This window comes from Podarcis vaucheri, assembly GCF_965113315.1.
Source record: "Podarcis vaucheri genome assembly, chromosome: 2".
NCBI classification, from domain to species: domain Eukaryota; kingdom Metazoa; phylum Chordata; class Lepidosauria; order Squamata; family Lacertidae; genus Podarcis; species Podarcis vaucheri.
Window position 1 is genome coordinate 88499217 of NC_138760.1, and position 17639 is coordinate 88516855.

A 17639-nucleotide genomic window follows, 5' to 3' on the forward strand; every position below is an offset into this window, starting at 1 on the left:
ATATTGACATGACTTCTCAGAAGTAAATCTGTCAAGAATGGCAGACAATGTAGCATTTGGAAAAGGGTAAGAATGTTTCAGACATCATGAGGGACAAGGTGGGGAACTTTTAATGGAATACCAAATTTCCTAGGATAAAACCCTAGTGAAGTCCTACAATGGATGAAATATTTTCGTAACTAAATGTAATGTAAATGGTAATATGAGCATGTGGCTTTAAGATTTCCACCATGTTGCATTTCTGCTTACAGAATCAAACAGAAGATGGTTTGCGAAAGGAGCTTATAGCATTACAGGAAGACAAGCATAACTATGAGACAACTGCCAAAGAGTCCTTGAGGCGGGTCCTTCAGGAAAAAATTGAAGTGGTCAGAAAACTCTCTGAAGTGGAGGTATTTATCATTTGCATTTTAGCCATGTTCCTGAAACTGGGGTTTTGCCACCATACCATGAAAATAAAACATCAATATGTCAACATTTTTATTATTATTTGCTGTTTTTTGCTTGTCTTGAGATTTATTTCCTGACTCTGAGATTTAACCCTTTTTAAAGTAGGGTTTTATCTTGCAAAGTTAGGGAGGTATTTTCTCGCTGCTCAAACAACTGTTCTTTGGAATGTATGTATCTGACTTGTGCATTTTTCTCAGGTATGTGTCCAGGTTTTTGTTTTGCATGCTCGTACTAATGACTTGAACTGTCACTTTATTTTTTATTTTTTAAAAACCCCATAAAATTGCATATGCATAAAGATCATAAAATGGTGGGGCTATTTTGATTAAAGTTGAATTCACACTATGCACACCTCCGTTCAAAATTAAACTGTACTCAGACTGATTGCCCCTTGTATTTAGGATTAGAAGAGTAGGATTGAATCCAATGGAGACACAGAGCTTGCGCAATGTCTTCTGCTTGTGCAACAGATATTCCCGTGCATCACCCCTAGAACAGATTGGAGGGAATGCCGCAGGGATTGGGGAGAGGGCAAGGGCAACATGCTTAAGCAAAATAATGTTTTGAGTAATTTTATTTATTTATTTAGAGCACTTGTACTCCACTCTTCAGCCAAAAAGACTCCCAGAGCAGCTTACATACAATCAAAGCAAATTTTAAAACAGCCCTACACCCAAGGGGAAAGGGATAGGGAAGGAAGAAGGAAATGAAAATGCAGGCACCAGTTTCTAAACAGTTGTTCCTATAATGACCAGCTGTGGAAGGAGATTCCTGATGGAGCTGGCTTGCCATAGCAGAGCTGATGTAGTGAGCTCTGCTTCCCAGCTCCCCTACTTCTGGAATGGCTGTCCCCAGTTGCAGGAGAGGAGGCCTGATGGGGCTGGCCTGTCTCAGCAGAGCCATTGGAGTGATGTCTGGCACATTTCTCTGGGAAATGGTTGCTATAATTCTCATACATTGCGCAGTTATAATAAATCATAAAAACAAAGTAACATAAAAGTTTCTGGTTTCAATAGATTTTTGGCTTCAATGTGCAATTTTTCTTCTCACAGCGAAGCTTAAGCAACACCGAAGATGAATGTACTCACTTGAAAGAAATGAACGAACGGACTCAGGAAGAATTGCGGGAATTGGCCAACAAATACAACGGAGCTGTAAATGAAATTAAAGATCTCACTGACAAACTAAAGGTACAGTTGGTCTTTCTAACCGCACGTTTTGGTTCCAGAACTAACATGACTTTTGCATTCATTCTTTTTCTGGAATCGCCATCCATATGTACTGATCTGTGGGTTGTTTTTCATGGTGTTGAACAGGCAGCTGAAGGGAGACAAGAAGAAATCCAGCAAAAGGGACAGGCTGAGAAAAAGGAATTGCAGCACAAAATAGAAGAGATGGAAGAGAGAGAGCAAGAGCTTCAAGCAAAAATAGAGGCTTTGCAAGCAGATAATGACTTCACCAATGAACGGCTAACTGCTTTACAAGGTCAGTCCAGTAGTCCAAACATGTTTTTATCATAATTTTTTTCTTTAAAACTGTGAAATATATGTTTTTTTGGAATTCTGTTTGCAGTCCGGTTAGAACATCTTCAGGAGAAAGCTCTTAAAGAACACAACAGCTTAGGTAGGTCTGATGTTAAAGTATTTTGCTTAATGTTGAAATTTGATTATTAAATTGTACCCCTATCGTGCAAAGCAGTTAAATGAGCTATAGATCACAGACTGTAAGAATGTTTGAAAACGATGCCTTTAGTTTTATTATAGTTTATTTTCTAGATTATTGATAAACCATGGTTTCAAGAAAATACCAGTAGAGGGCACTGTTTTTTAAAAGTCCCAACACAAAAGGTGAACTTGACTATTGCAACTTTTCAATTCTAGTGATGCAGTTAAGGAAGAATTATGACATCATTAACAATTTTTGGGGGATGGTATATTGATTTTGGCACTTGTGATATGTGACGAACTCTGTTGCTCAAAGGAGGGAAATTGAGATTATTTCTTATTTTCCAGTAGCTTGAAGGATAAAATATTAATAGAGGTTTCAGAAGCTTGGCCCATATTTAGTGGAAGGTTCCTGACTGAACTGGGTAGCAAAACTGAATTGCATTTTGTGAGAGGTGGGGCAAATACCTCAGGGGGTGACCATAGCATATGCTTTGCATGCAAAAGGTCTTTAGAGAGCGACTGACAATCTGTGAAATTGACTGGCACTGGGCTGGATGGACAACTGGTTTCCTTTGGTAAAAGGCAGCTTCCTTTGTTCCTGAATGTCAAGGGCAAGGGGCCTGAAACTCACCAGTGCTGCTCCCATGTTCTTGTAACTACAGTCATGAACTGAAACGCCCTAGAATACCCTCAGAATGAGTGTTATCCAAAGGAGCATTCAGGGGCATGATGAGTGGTGGCTGCCAGTGAGGAGGGCAAGGTTCTTTCATCAGATGCCCCTCACAATGGCACTCATTCTGAGCAACTGAAAATGTTGGTCCATAAGGAGCTAGGGAAGACCTGGTGAGATTTGCAACCCTGCCCTTGAAATTTAACCCCCATAATAGCCCAAATGCCCAGCTCACTTTTGCCACCTGAAAATGGAGTGCCTCTGCTTCTAATCAGTCCTAAGCAATATAGAAAGTCAGTACCCATATTTACAGAATACTTTGCTTATTCAGAATTAATACCCTTTGTTAATTCTAGGCATACAAGTTGATGACTTCATTCCTAAAATTAATGGGAGCGCTGAAAAAGGTAGAGTATCTTTAATGACTGCCTTTTTTGTGGTGGTGGTTTTAATTTTGAGCTTATTTTTGGTTATTTGCTTGTTTTGTGTTAATATTTTTTTCTAATTTTTACAACAAAAAGTAAGTTAAAATATTACTGAAGAAACACTTGGTGTTGGCTTCTAAATTTTGTATTTTTAGACATTCCTTTGCATGGATTTCAATACTAGTGAGACTTTAGTAACAGAGTAGATCAGTATAATATATCTATCCACTGTAGGAAAATAATTACAGTAATAAAAGCAGATACATCAACATGGCAGTTCAGGACAATAATGCCAATGGCTCTTCAAGTTTAACTCTGATGATGGTTGGAGACTTAAAAAAAAACAAGTCAAGTTTCTGCCTCAAAATAAATCAAAATGATGAAAACTTCAGTCGTCCTTTGCAGGGTACTATTAATGTAGTATGTTCCAAAATGGATAAGGGTGCCGAAGTTAATTTGCAGGGCAATCTTATACCTGCCTGTTCAAAAGGAATCCCAATGAGTTTAATATGACTTTCTCCCAGGTAAGCATGTATAGGATCGCAGCCCTAGAAATCTTTTGCTTTGCTTGCCAATTAACTCTAAAATGTTCCTGCTTTTCACATCTTAAGATGCTAAATTTGCAAGCACGATCACTTCCTAACTTATCCTTCAACATTAGTACACACAATGTTCTCATTTCTTTTGAAATGCTTAACTTCCCTCTTAGGATCTGAGGAATGCAGAGGACCCTTTTGGACACCTGTAGCTTTCTATGTAATTTACTCTGTTGCACTGCCACATCTAAAGAAGCAAGACATGTTTAAAACAGACTAGAGGCTTGCCTCATCAGCCGTAGTGATCAGAACAAAACCCAGTTAGAACCTAACACTGGAATCAAGATCAGGATTGGACTGCAGGATTCCATTCCTCCTCTCTTCTTGCATGCAAATTCCCACTGCCTCCTTTGTATAGTTTGGTCTTGTGTGACCAGTGTTAACCCTACTTACAATTAATCCTGGTGTTTAACTCTACCCATTTTGAGAACCTGATTGAAAACAGGGTCTCAAAATGAGTTTTGGAGCATACCTTGGTTTCATTGTAATCACAGTTGCCAAAAAGATAATATTAAATGTGGAACCCAGTTTGAAGAGGGTGGCTGGAATTTGCATTCAAAAGTGGGAGGGTGGTATTTTATGGCAATCCCCCAAACTCTGGTTCCTTTTACGTCCAAACCAGGCACAAGTTATTGCTGTCACGCATCACATTTATCATCTTGTATGATCTCTGTGGAGATATGTTTTACTTGGAATTGACAAGCAGTAGCTCTTATTAACTATTCCTTTTGTGGAGCTTTCTTCCACAGCTTTGTTGACCAAAAAATCCACAGTCTCAGAAGGCAGGATGTTTAGTGAGTTACCAAGTGATAAAGATCTGGTAATGTTTCTACTCACAAGGGCTCATTGCTTACAGTTTGCTCTTTAGGCCTTTGTCAGGCAGATCCACTTATTCTTTTACTTTCGTACTGCCAGCATTCCCTTCCCCAACTTTCCTCTCTTGTAGTTCCTAACTTTACTTGTCCCTTGATATTCACATTTTTCTTCGGTTTGCTCAACAGAATCTCCTTCTGCTATACTGTTTCCTTGCTTCCCACAACCAGCTCAGTTTCCCTAACAAATTATTTTGCACTATATCATTTTTTCTTTATCTCTGGTAGCCTGAGTTTCAGAGCTTTCACAAGAAAACAGATGAGACTACCATTCATCCATGAACACAGACCTGGGCTTGCCCAATCCAGTCTTCTCGTAGACCTGTAATAGCGCAGGGTCTTGTACCGTTACTCTTTTTCTGTGAACGGAGTGGGGCTTATTGCTTCTCAAAACCTCTCCCACTCTTCAGGTTCCACTTTTTGTAATCTGGCAGTTCCCTTGTGATTCTGCCCTAGGTAGCATGGATGATGCCATTCTCTTCTCAGTCATTTACACAACATCTGCTCCCCGCACTGTGCACGTCATCTTACATGGGAGCTTTGCCCCACTGTCAGGACAGATTCTTTTGAGGGCTGCTGCTTTCCTATCACAGGGAAAGAGGGCTGCCCCCATCACCAGAGTAAGTGATTATGGGGCCCCTTTGTGGGACACTGAGAGACCTGTTGTCCGATCCTAGATATGCAGTTGATAATGCTGTTCAAATGGACTCAGTTTTGTTTCAAAGCTTAAATGTGCAGAAGCAACATTTGTTTTGAGGTTTGCAAAAGCCTTTGACAATGTACAGTATGCATATACATTGAGGTCTGGATGGCGAAATGGCAACTATTTGATTTGAGCATGGGAAACCAGGCTAGAATCCTCACTCACTAATGAAATTCTATGGTGGCAGGGGGCATTAGATAAATAATTATTTCCGAACCAAACAAACTTGATGGTCTTATTTTTTCCTTTCTGACTAAAATGGCACTTTAACAGCTTCTTTGGAAAATGTATATAATACAGATTAAACTGATTAGAAATTTTAACCTGTTAGACTGGGGTGGCTAACATTTTTTGGCCCAAGGGACACATTCACCCATGGCCAATCGTCCATGGGGCATACCACACTCTTGCATACAGATACTCATATGCGTGTGTGCACACATGCAGGCAGATATACACAGGCACACAACCCCACTTCTCATTAAACGATTGATCTGATTACTAGAGATGATCAATTCCCATCCCCATCAGGACATTGGGCACCACCCGCCCTAGTGCACTGCTTTATTTATTTATTTGTCCCTGATGCCATAGTCAGTGGGGTCAGGAAATTTTGCTTTGGGGAACATGTCAAACCCTCAAAATGAGGGTTTGTCACCCCTGTGTAAGACATTAGTGAGATGAAAGCTATTTCGAGGAACTGTCTGAAAATATCCTTTTAACTACAACTCTTAAACAACAGGTATAATCCTTTCCAGCTATTTACTTTAACCATACCCAACTTCACAAATTACTATATGTTATGAATCAAGTCCAGCTGTTGAGACCTAGTAATTTGAAGGTAGTTTAAAATTGTGTCCAATTTCTGAGTTGGGTAACAATTTTAAAATGTTTAAATCTAAAGGTATTTGTATTACAACAGAAAGTGCCTTGTTGATACAATCTGGATTTGGTATAGGTTAATTTTCACCGGTAGTAACGTACATTAATATAAATTGTGAGGCTTGTAAATTTTGAAGATGTAAACATGCAGATTACAAATTTGTATATTTACACCTTCAATATATTCTATAGTACACTGGTGCTTTTCCTTTGGATTTGAGGGTGTGTGTCTCCCCTTTTCTTTCTTGTGCCTTTTGGTGAAAAATTCTCCTCCCTTCCCTGATGTCTGTGAGGCTTATACATTTTGTCACGAGCCCTCAAAAAGATGGAGATATGAACTTAAAAGGTGTTTCTTTCTTTACTAGAGCACTTTCTTTCAAAGAGTGGAGGGGACTGCACTTTTATTCATCAGTTCATAGAGTGCCAGAGTGAGTACAGAGCATTCATCACATTCACTAAAAAGTATATAAAAACAGTACCATATATTCAGTACTAGGGTTGGGACAGTTATATTTTTGAAGTGCTCTGATAAACAGAACAGAACAATAGTTGTTGCTATAGTATTATGGAAAGGTAGCCAGCAATCATGAGTGGAATGGGGAAATCCAGATGGGGACATAACCTGAGCATAGTGAATCTAGTTGAAACAGCTGACTGCAAGCCTCAAGTGAATTTTCTCACTCAACTTATTGAGGGCAGACCAACTTCTACAATTCCAGTGTTACAGCTGGAGGAGATTTCATGCATCCCTCCATAGTGAGCTGGGCAAATAGAAGAGGGAGATCTCACATATGATCATAGGGGAGATGTGCCGGTTTCCCCTTTCAGTGTTTCACTAGAATTGTACAAAGTAAATTAGCAAGTTTCTGGTGCCCAAATATTACAATGATTGGAGTGTATTAAAAGGATCCAAATTCTTCCTGGCACTGAGTTTCCAGGATAGCTTACAGGCAGCTTGGGGAAAGTGAGAAGGATATATTCCACTGGACGTCTTTAGGAGAGTGTTGTGGAAAAAGCAATATTTTAGGCATCATAATAATAATAATAATAATAATAATAATAATAATAATAATAATAAAAAATGTTCAGCATGCTCCAGAAAGGCAGTAGTTCAGTACAGTTTCTTGTGTACCTCATCCTTGTCTTCCTCAGTTTTCCAACTTTTCGCAATCATTCCAAGACTATTATCACGTTATTATGTATTCCATGAAGGCTTTTAAAAATTAAATATAGCATATTTGCTGATAACAAAAATGCACTGGATTGGCATTAAAGGGTGGGGTAGAGTGGGGCAGGGGTGGAAGTAGCTTCCCCAATGTACTTACATCCTCAATTTCTTCACAGATTTCAGTGCTTATTGTTCTGCTTTCTTCATTTTCTCTTTGGGTTTGTGTTATGTAATCTTTCCCATATTACATATGGGCAAAATGTTATTTAAATACAGTTTTTATCATTTGTAATCTTAATTTTAAAAATATATATTTATATAGTTCCTATAACCAAGACCATCGGTTTCAAAGATGGTTTTGTTGAATTCACATCTTGTTTATTTTGCAAGATTGCGAAAGAGGGGTGGGGCACCTGTGGCCCTTAGCCTAATTTTATGTGGCTGGGGGAAGCCCAGAAGGAGAGGAGGAGGATAGGAAGGGAAAAGCAGGAGGCTTTGAGTATTGCTTTTATTTATTTTTTATTGGAGGCTTTGAGTATTGCTTTTATTTATTTTTTATTTATTTTATTTTGCTTGATAGTTTAGATTTGCTGTAAGTCTGCTTGAGGCCATTTGTTTATTACAAGAGGATATATGTTAGAGGTGTGCATTGGATTTGGTCCCCAGAGCAGTGGGGCTACCTCAAGTTTGGACCTGTCAGAGGCAAGGAGGGATCGGTTTTAAGGTGGCACAAGTTGAATCAGGAAGCTCTTGGTGATTCAGATGACAAAAAAGGTCCTGAATCCAAGTGTCTTCTCAAAACACAAGCAATGTCTCTAGGTTAGAAATAACAGCAGTGTAGGGTGATGGGGAAAGGGGGAGAAGACAGAGAAAGACTATCATTGTGACTGACAGGTCAGCCATGTAATCAGAGGGAATTGTTTTACTTGGAAAGTGAATCCTTTTTTAGTTCTCCCCTCCCCATCCAGTGGGTTTCCTACCCAAGGGGACCTTTGTCATAGCTTCAGTTATTTGGTAAATTGCCCACCAAACTCCAGGGAAAATAAATTTCTTTTTTAACCCACATTGGAACTATGGAAGCTTTCGGTTTCTTCCTTGTGGCTTCACTGAAGGAAAAGAAGAGTGTAAGAATCCAAGGCCTATTCACGTCATGCTAAGCCATAGTTTAGGGTTTATGCGCAATGCCTTTGTGAGAAAACCATTTCAACTATTCAAATTCTGGCAGGATTTGAGGTTTCAGAAATGGTGACACTGCTTACAATTTTCATCTAATTATGCCCCCAATAAAATAGGTGTTACACGTTTCCTTAAAAAAAATAAAAAAATAAAAAATCACATTTGGCCTATTTGCCTGTAACTTGGCAGGGCTCATCCTCATCTGCCAAAAAAGGGGAGGGGGGTTATAACTGGCTTTTCGTTTTCCAGTAGAGATGGTATGTGTATGAACAAAGTGGGTTCAGAAAGATGCCCAAGCCAAACTTGGCAGCTCATGAAGCATCTGAGACTTAGGCAGACTGTTTTCCATAGTGTTGAATTGGGGTCTCAACTAACCCTTGTGGTTGGTGCACACCATATATATACTGTGAGGCCTATCTGGTCCAGCATCCTGTTTCCCACAGTGGCCAGCCAGATGATACCTGTGGGATGCCCATAAGCAGGATATGAGGGCAGAAGCACTCCTGCTGCTGCTCACCAGTATCTGGTCGTCAGAGCCCTGCTATCCTGAATCTCCCACCATTTACCTTCATTGGATGGCTGTATGTTCTAATATTATGAGAAAGAAAAGTTCTAATATTATAAGGGGGGTCGTGGTTCACTCTTTAAGAACACTTCTAGCTAAACACACTATGTTAGGAAAATATTATTGTGCTGAGTTATTTCAAGAAACTGTAGTCAGTAAGGCAGTAGATCTACTGTCAATATTTTTAAAAAAATGTGTGGTCACGTTTTCAGACCCTGGGGATCAGCCATCACTCAGATTAGACCAGAGACAATGGACTTTATCTGGAAGGTTGATCTGGTAATCTGAGATGGCTGACGTCATGGCTAAGGAACTGATTAATATGAATAATCTATATTAGGTTACAGCCAAACTGAAAAACAATGTATTGATCACAAGTTCGCCAACTGGTCTTTCGGGAAAGAAGCACTACACAGTTAATGCTCACTATCTTGCTATGATACAATAGGTTGAAATATATATATATCAGAGGAAGAAGGTCCCTGAAATTCTTTACCTGAAGTATTAAATGGTTACGCCCTGTCAGGTACATGTAAGAAAAGATAAGAGAGCTTTTGTTGTTTCAGTGGGAAGATGGTTACCTCTAAGTAGCATAGCATTATTATATGCAAGTTTAGATAGAATATAAGCCTCACAATTAGTGACCAATTTGTTCTGTAATCACGGAAGTCCTATATATTTATTAGCTGACCTATTTTGAGCAGATTTTATTTTCATAGAAAAGGCTTGTCAGTGATCCATGACATAAATCTCAAACATTAGTTTCTGTTTCCATAGTATGAAATGCAGTCTAGTTCTCATCAGTCTGTCTGCTTATCTTAAAAGCCCCGAATCAGTCACCTCTTAAGTATGTTCTGCTCTGACATTACTCTCTCATCCATGAAAAAAGGCCTTTACTTTTAACTTGCTTAGTAGCACTGAGCAGGCTTCCTTTTATTATCAAGTTTATCAAGTAAAAATGCAGGTGGAGCTGCTTAGTGCCTGATAAAATAATTGAGATTCATACAGGCATTTATAGCACTCAGATGTGTCTTACAGCTTGATTACATGGTAATAAAGTTTCATCTAACAAACATGAACTATCTGAATTGAAAAAGTGTTTAAGGCTGAGTTGGTAGATGACATGAAAACCCTGAAATATGATTGCTAAAGATGGATTATACATGATGTAATATTGCAATCATGAAATGATGAAAATGAATAACATTTACTTAACCATAAAATAATCATTTGAAACCATTATTTCCTCAGCTCTCTAATGCCATTTTATTTTCCTACTTTTGTCCATTCAGAATAGTACAGAATGTGTGATCTCATTTTCTGCCACATCTGTCTTGTGCTACCTCTTCTTCTTTGACCCCTTAATTTGCCACTCTTCTTCCTATCTTTGTTCTCTCCACTGATATTTTCTTTTGGCCTCTTAGTCTGATTTTTCCACCTTGTCATGTTAACTTAATTTTATTTTCTTGCCTAGTCTGTGTTTGTGGTTCTCCCCCCACTTGCCTCATTATTTTGCTAACAAAGCATCAGGCCACCATGCTTGTGTGCCCTCATCCAATCTTCTTCTAGTTCCCACTTACAAGTCTTATTGGGGATTGTCACTGGAAAAACACCACCAGTCTAAATACTGGTGTGCTGTCAACCTAATAAGAAGGACTAATAAGAAGGACGCCTGATATATTCAATCCCTGCGCCTTCCCCAAAGTTCAGCAATGTAAAGCAATAGCTGGGTTGCAGGAAATGTGCACTAGAAGTATAAAACATTTCCAGAATTTCTCGTCTTTTCCCTCACTTCTGGACACTGTTATAGCAAGAGTTGAGCACCAGCTTTCAAAACTATTATTCCTGTTAAAGGAATGTGACCACTATGTAGTGTTAATAATGCGTATCTATGTTAGGCACAAAGAAAAAAGACCTCTGTACCAGAGGAGTATATTCCTGTAGGTGAATTCAGACATAGTGTTAACTTGTGTGGGTATAAGGTCACTCTCAGGCTCCATAGGAGAACCGCCCCCGCCCCCCCCCCGGCAATATCAACTTAATTTTATATACTTTTCACTGCTTGCAAATTATATTTAATACCAGGTTTTAAAACACTTCTGTTGTAGAATGTATAAATGTCTTTATTAATTTCAAAATCAACTTTCAGTTCAGTAGATTGGGCTTGCTCAAATCTTTGGCAACATTTTCTAAAAAATTTATATCATCTTGTTTGTGCATAGATAATTAAGATTAAAATGAAAACGTTCCATTGATTCCAGCACAGAGAAGTGTGAGGTAATGTTGCCATGTTTAAATTTGGTCATGGAATGTGTATTAGAGTCGTGTACAAAGAAATGCTTGCATAGTTTGAGCTGGGATAGTAACCCTTATTTTGTTCACCAGACAAGCTCATAGACGAAGGACATCTTTCCCGAGTGGATGAAACAAAGATCCTGAAAGGTTAGATTTATTAATTTGCTTTTGAGGCATGTAGCAAATGTTTGAATCTGTGTTTAGGAATTTGTTTTGCAAGTGTGAGGAGTGTTTGAGGGATTATAATACACCAAGCCTTACTGCTTGGTGTATTATAAAAACTACTTCCAAGTAAATGAATATAACAATACCAGTTTTTGTATTAGAAAACAATATGAATAGAAAGAGTTTTGAAACATGCGCATTTGAGACTTAACTTGCATCTTATTACTTTTAACCTGGGAATTGTATTCAGTCCAGTTCAGAAAAAAAGGAAATTTAGTTACTTCAAAAGCATGTCTGTTACAAATTGTAATTAGTTGTGAAGTCATGGCATTTCTAAGATTTCCTGTGCAGTAAATTATTGATTACATTTTCTGCGCAACATGAAGTATATTCAAGGTTTTAAAACTTTGCTGTTGTGGATTTCCTCAAACTGTATATATCACTTTTTGATAATCAAAATTTACATAATTCAAAGTGTGTATCCTTTGATTTTTAAACTACCGTCTTTGAAAAATCACTGTTTTCAAATCCTGTATGCAATCACCCTCCAGTGTGTTCTTGTTTGTGCAAAGTGTAGGTAGCATGCCATATTTGGAAAAGAATGCAGACAATAAACACAAGTGTAACTTAATGCTTGCATGCCAGCATTATCTTGCTTAATGGCGAGTTATTTTTTCATTGATGTGTAATGCATTCTATCTATTTTTTTAAAAAGATTCTGTCATGAAGTTTTAAATAACTTCATATAGTTTTAAAACGAGACGAAAACTATGCAAAGAAGAAAACTAGGTAAAGAAAAGCCATTCTGGTAAAACAAAGTGAGCGTGTCACTTAGAATCAATTTCATTTAAACTGAACTGATATAATAGTATAATGCTATAAAAGGGAAGAGACTAATGCCTTTCCTATAGAGCAGGCGTGTCCAACTCCCAAGAGACCGCGATCTACTCCCACTATTAAAAAAACTGGCATTAATCCTCTCATTGGATTGACCAAAGTTGTTTAGCTTTTTTGGGGGAAGCCAAAGTTGTTGATCTGTTTTGGGGGAGGAAAACCCCATCTACTGGTTGGACATGCCTGCTATAGAGCGCAAATGATTTGTGTATAGAAGAGCCCAGGTTAAATCTCCTCTAGTGTAAAACGAAACAAAACAAGTAGCAGGTAAAGATGACTATCTCTGACTGGAACCCTGCAGAGCTACCACCAATCTAATTAGGCTACATAGTGCTAGGCTACATAGATAAATAGCCAAGCCTAATATAAGCAGCTTCCTTTGATACTAAACTTAATATTGGACAATTGGTTATTGGACTGACTCCTTTCATACTGAAGTAGCAGGTAATAACTTTGAGAGAATTCTATGACAGTATCCTATAATGTAATCCATAACCTAGGTTTTTTTAAAATATTCCATTACTTGGGAATGTGAATTATTTTGTGGAATTACTTTGAAAACTTAGAATAATCTAGAAAAATATTGCAAGGTAATCATAGGGTCTGAGATCTTGTGGCCATGGGTTTGCACCCAGGAGAGTGGCCTTGTTGAATTACCCCATGTCATACCACAAGCTGCTTAGCAGCTCCCATCGATTGCAGAATCCTTTGCTCTGCATCTTAAGGAGATGATGTTCAAGAAACAAAAATACAGTTCTACTTGAGCATGTAGAGCCAGTTAAGTGGATCTTTGCATCCTTGTGCACATTTTTGGGTCCTTTGTCTTCAGCTTTTCCTGACATTTGGTATTGTTTATTTTATACTGACCCTTATAAAGTATACATTAAAAATAGTCTAAAATCAAGAATGAAACCCAGTGGCGGTAAACTGCTTTTTTAAATGCCTGTGTCTCAGATGACTCATCAAGATTTTGCACAGAGGATCCAGCTGTTTCTTCTATAACCATATAGGGAAATAATGAGTTGCATTCCTGCTGCTGCTGCAGGAAAAAAAAATCACAATAGTGGGCTAGCAAGAACTTTATTAAGATTTCAACATACTATGTTGTAAAATAAGATTGACAGGTCTCTTTAGTACCTTTATAGTAAAGTATTTTCATTAGCACACCTGTATTAAGGCTGATGGTTGCTATATTTGTTTATAATTCCACCTTATCGTCTCTCAAGGTGACTTGGAATACCAAAATTAACATTAAAAAATAAAAACAATTTTAAATCAGAAAAATTGCACCAAAACAGTAAAGGAAGCCACCAAAACTATTTAAAATGGTGCAAGCCAGTAAAGAGCCATTTTTTACTCTTAAAAGCATTAAAGACAGGAGAGAGCAGGACAGACATTGTCTGGTGCTAGAAGATAGTAAAGACTCTGTACCAAGTGCAATGGCGTAGTTCATTATCTGGGATTAACCTAATTTAATAATCTAGCTGTTACATTCTAACACCAGTTGTAGTATTTAAATGTTCTGCAAAGGAGATCCCATGCATAACATTAATTATCTAGACTGGATGTTACTAGATATATAATTGTGGTCAGGCCATCTGCACCAAGAAAGGAGATATAGCTGAAACTAGTGAAAGATGTTGCATGGTATGACATCTGGCATCCAGCAACAAGGCTGGAGATCAAATGTGTGCAAGGTTATAGATAGGATTGTATGTAGGAGAATACCCCTTTCAAAACCAGTTTGATATCTCTTCCCTGATAGGCCAGTACCAACTGTACCATGGTGTTGTTTGGATTGCGTTTCAGTTTGTTAGCTTTTATCCAGCCCGTTACTTGGCTCCAGGCATCTGTTGTCCACAGCTGCACCTGGATCTGATAAAAAAGACGAGATAGCTGTGTGCCATGCCTAAATTGATTGCAGAACTTTGCACAACCTCTCCCAGCAACTTAATGTAGCTCTTGAACAACAAGGGAACAAAATAGAGCCTTGTGGAACACCATAGCACAAGTACCATGGCACCAAATTGCAGCACTTCCTAGTCAGATGGGTGCTGAGCACAATGTCCCCAGTCCCCATCATGGCAAGTTGATCTAGAAGGATACTGTGATCAGTTATATCCAAACCAGCTGAAATATCCAGAAGAATCAATAAGCAATCCAATAGCAGTATAGAAAATGGACATTTTTCACAACTGAGCCCCCCAGCTTTTCCGTATTGGCCCCAGCATTTAGTCAGTCCTAGTGGCTTCAGACAACTTTTGAAGCTTCACTAGATATATAAATGTGTGAAAAGGACAGAAATTTCAAGGTTCACCAAGACTTCTTGGATGTAGAAACATAATGTTGTTTTTAAATTGTTACATAGTGGAGCTTTTAAAAAAGTCATACTACTGCTCTTTAATGAAGCATCTTATTGTGCAAATGTTTTTCCTTTCCCAGTGTAACTTGCTACAAAGCAGCGTTCATTCCTAATAGCTCTTTTCTTTCTACCATGTCACAATATCTGTATTGTTCTGGAAATGGTTTTCTGAGTCTCTCTCTCCTGATTTGATCCCAGAATTAGTGAACAAAGCAACTAACTTTACACTGGGTTCCAGCTGGCCAGAGAACAACTTTCAAACAAAAGGCTGAACTACGCATGAGGCAACTGCATCCTGTGTTGGATTGTTTAGTATTAAATATGTGACCTGGGGATATTTAATCCAGTTGGGAACAGGAGTGCAAAGGCATAAGAAAACATTGGTTTTCAACGACTGTGATTTTTGTTTGTTTTCACCTCTGGGCTTTTATCAGGCAAAAATACAGCTTGAATTGGTGTTAAAATGTTTTTTTGAGATACGTGTATACTTTAATGTAAGCAAATTTTATTTTTATTTCACAGAAAATCAAGCAAAAGCTAAAGAAGCTGAACTATCAGATACTCTTAGCCCAAGCAAGGAGAAAAGCAGTGACGACACTACAGGTGCATTTTGAGCATAGGTTTAAGTGTACTTTTATGTCAGTGAGTACTCAGAAGAGGATTTCTTAAAGGGGGGCTGTTTAAAGTTTAGATAAAACTGTTTAAATACTTCATTTTGTTCAGATGAGTTTTTCTGTGTTGCTGCAATGTTGAATGACACAGCTATTCAAGTAATTTTTTCTCAGAATGCTAAAATAAATTACTTTCTCATTTAGATGCTCAGATGGAGGACCATGAACTAAATGAACCCATTGCTAAAGTTGCCCTCTTAAAAGGTAAATTACTGTCTTCTTCATGTTTCAGATGGTATTTGTCAGGATTTTTTTTGTAATATGCAAATATTTTAGTATTGGGTAACAATTTTGTTTACAGTTAATAATATTTTTTATTGCTCTTGCTGATGCCTCCACTGATGTATGTTCAACGCACAACTTTGAATCTTGTGCATGTTTTCCAGAAGTAAGTCCCACTAAGTTCAGTGTGGCTTACTCCAGTGTAGCTGCGCATAGGATTGTGGCCTTAATGCATAGTTTAGAATTTATATATTCTTGGTTTGTGGATGAGCCCATTTTCTCCTACAGTTGCTGAGATTAACTAGATTCCTTTTAGTGTCTCTTAAAAATCTGTAGATTTTAGTTAATGCTATGAAGTCATTTCTACTTGGGAGGCATGCTTCTGAATTTTTCATTTTCTCATATCTTTGTCAACAAAACTGCTCATCAAGATGTCCTTTGGGGCACCAAATGAAATAATGAACTGCAAGACTCATTGATTCATTTAAAATAAACACCCAAGCGACTGTTAGTAATTTATGTATAAACCCGACATAAAATGAAAACACAGAAATCAGAAACAGAAAACTTTCTTTTTGTTTCCTGTGTATCATGATATATGGGTGACTTTAATTCAAGGCAATTTTGTATCAGCAAGGGGAAGATATCAGTTTAAATAACATTTAAATCAGGTTTACCTTTTTGTACAGTTTCTGAACACCTACTCATTAAAATACAGTGACAAAAGAGCAGGCTCTGCCTAAGTTTGCAAGTGCTCCTCCTTGTCATCCACACACATACTGAAGAAACCACATTAATAGCTGCTCAGTTTTAGGATTCAGAAATTTGAAAGCATCAGGTGAATTCATACCTCTGTCTATCAGGAAAGAGCACCCTAAAACACTCTACTTGTTTACTTTTTTATAACGGGTAGCTAATCAAGTGGCAATGCTAAGAGGTCTGTACTGGTTGCCGATCTTCTACTGGTGTTACTATTAGTCATAGAATCATAGAATTGTAGAAAGGGACCTCGAGGGTCATCTAGTCCAACCCCCTGTAATACAGGAATCCTGCCCACAGCTGTCCCTGAGTGGGCTCGAACCACCAACCTTTTGGTTAAGAGCCAGACACACTGGCCCATTGTGGCATGGAATGTTGTCTATAAAGCCCTTAACAACTTGGGACCAGATTATCTATGATAATCTATTGATAATCAGGCAGGCACCTTCACTGTATTCTTTTCAGTACCTGCTGAAAACATCCTTATTTAGACAAGTCTCCCCAGATGTTTAGAAAGTTTCTCTGAGTTTTCATCTGTTTTAGTCTACTCTGTTGTGGTTTTAAATTACGCTATTCAGCTATGATTGAAAAGAAAATAAGCAATATTCCTGGATATGCCTTTGGGGTTCTTTCTGAACCTGTAATTTAGTGCATCCCGATTTCTCACCCCCAACTTTCTCCTTATCAAAGTTTGACAAATTTTGTGTGTAAAGACTGGCTTATTCAAACTACAGAGTAATAGATGCCTTGGTGCTGGCAAGCAGCAATAGCCAGGGGAGAAGTGTACACCTCAGATTGTAAAAGCTTTTGGCTAGGTCAGAATTATTTACTGCAGGTACCAGGACATTCTGGAAATGCATGAACGATGGGTGCAGTTTGGGCCAAGATGTCTCCTGACTTGACTACACCCCTCTCTCACAACTAAAAGATCTGGTGTGCCTAGGAGTTAGCTATTCCACCGCTTTCTGCCTATAGAAGGGTATAGAGTATAGAAGGGGAAGCCAAGGATATCCCCTCAGCCTTACTAAGCCTTGCCTTGTCTTCTAGTAGGTATTTGGTGTGCTGAATACGCCATTCTTCTAGAAAAAAATTAATAA

The 17639-nt window shown here is 38.2% G+C and overlaps 1 protein-coding gene across 17 annotated transcripts in view; it reads left to right on the forward strand.

Moving 5' to 3' along the window:
- Positions 1-17639, forward strand: part of SLMAP (sarcolemma associated protein) — an 89520-nt gene that overhangs the window by 51980 nt on the left and 19901 nt on the right. For 10 of the 17 annotated variants that reach the window (XM_082209475.1, XM_082209465.1, XM_082209477.1 and 7 more), the window contains exons 8-16: positions 252-392; positions 1503-1640; positions 1767-1935; positions 2023-2073; positions 3144-3194; positions 6631-6693; positions 11560-11616; positions 15413-15493; positions 15706-15765. In XM_082209475.1, the coding sequence (XP_082065601.1) occupies positions 252-392; positions 1503-1640; positions 1767-1935; positions 2023-2073; positions 3144-3194; positions 6631-6693; positions 11560-11616; positions 15413-15493; positions 15706-15765 (811 nt within the window). The remainder of the gene's footprint in view (positions 1-251; positions 393-1502; positions 1641-1766; positions 1936-2022; positions 2074-3143; positions 3195-6630; positions 6694-11559; positions 11617-15412; positions 15494-15705; positions 15766-17639) is intronic. The other 7 variants (XM_082209481.1, XM_082209467.1, XM_082209473.1 and 4 more) reach the window with 3 other exon arrangements.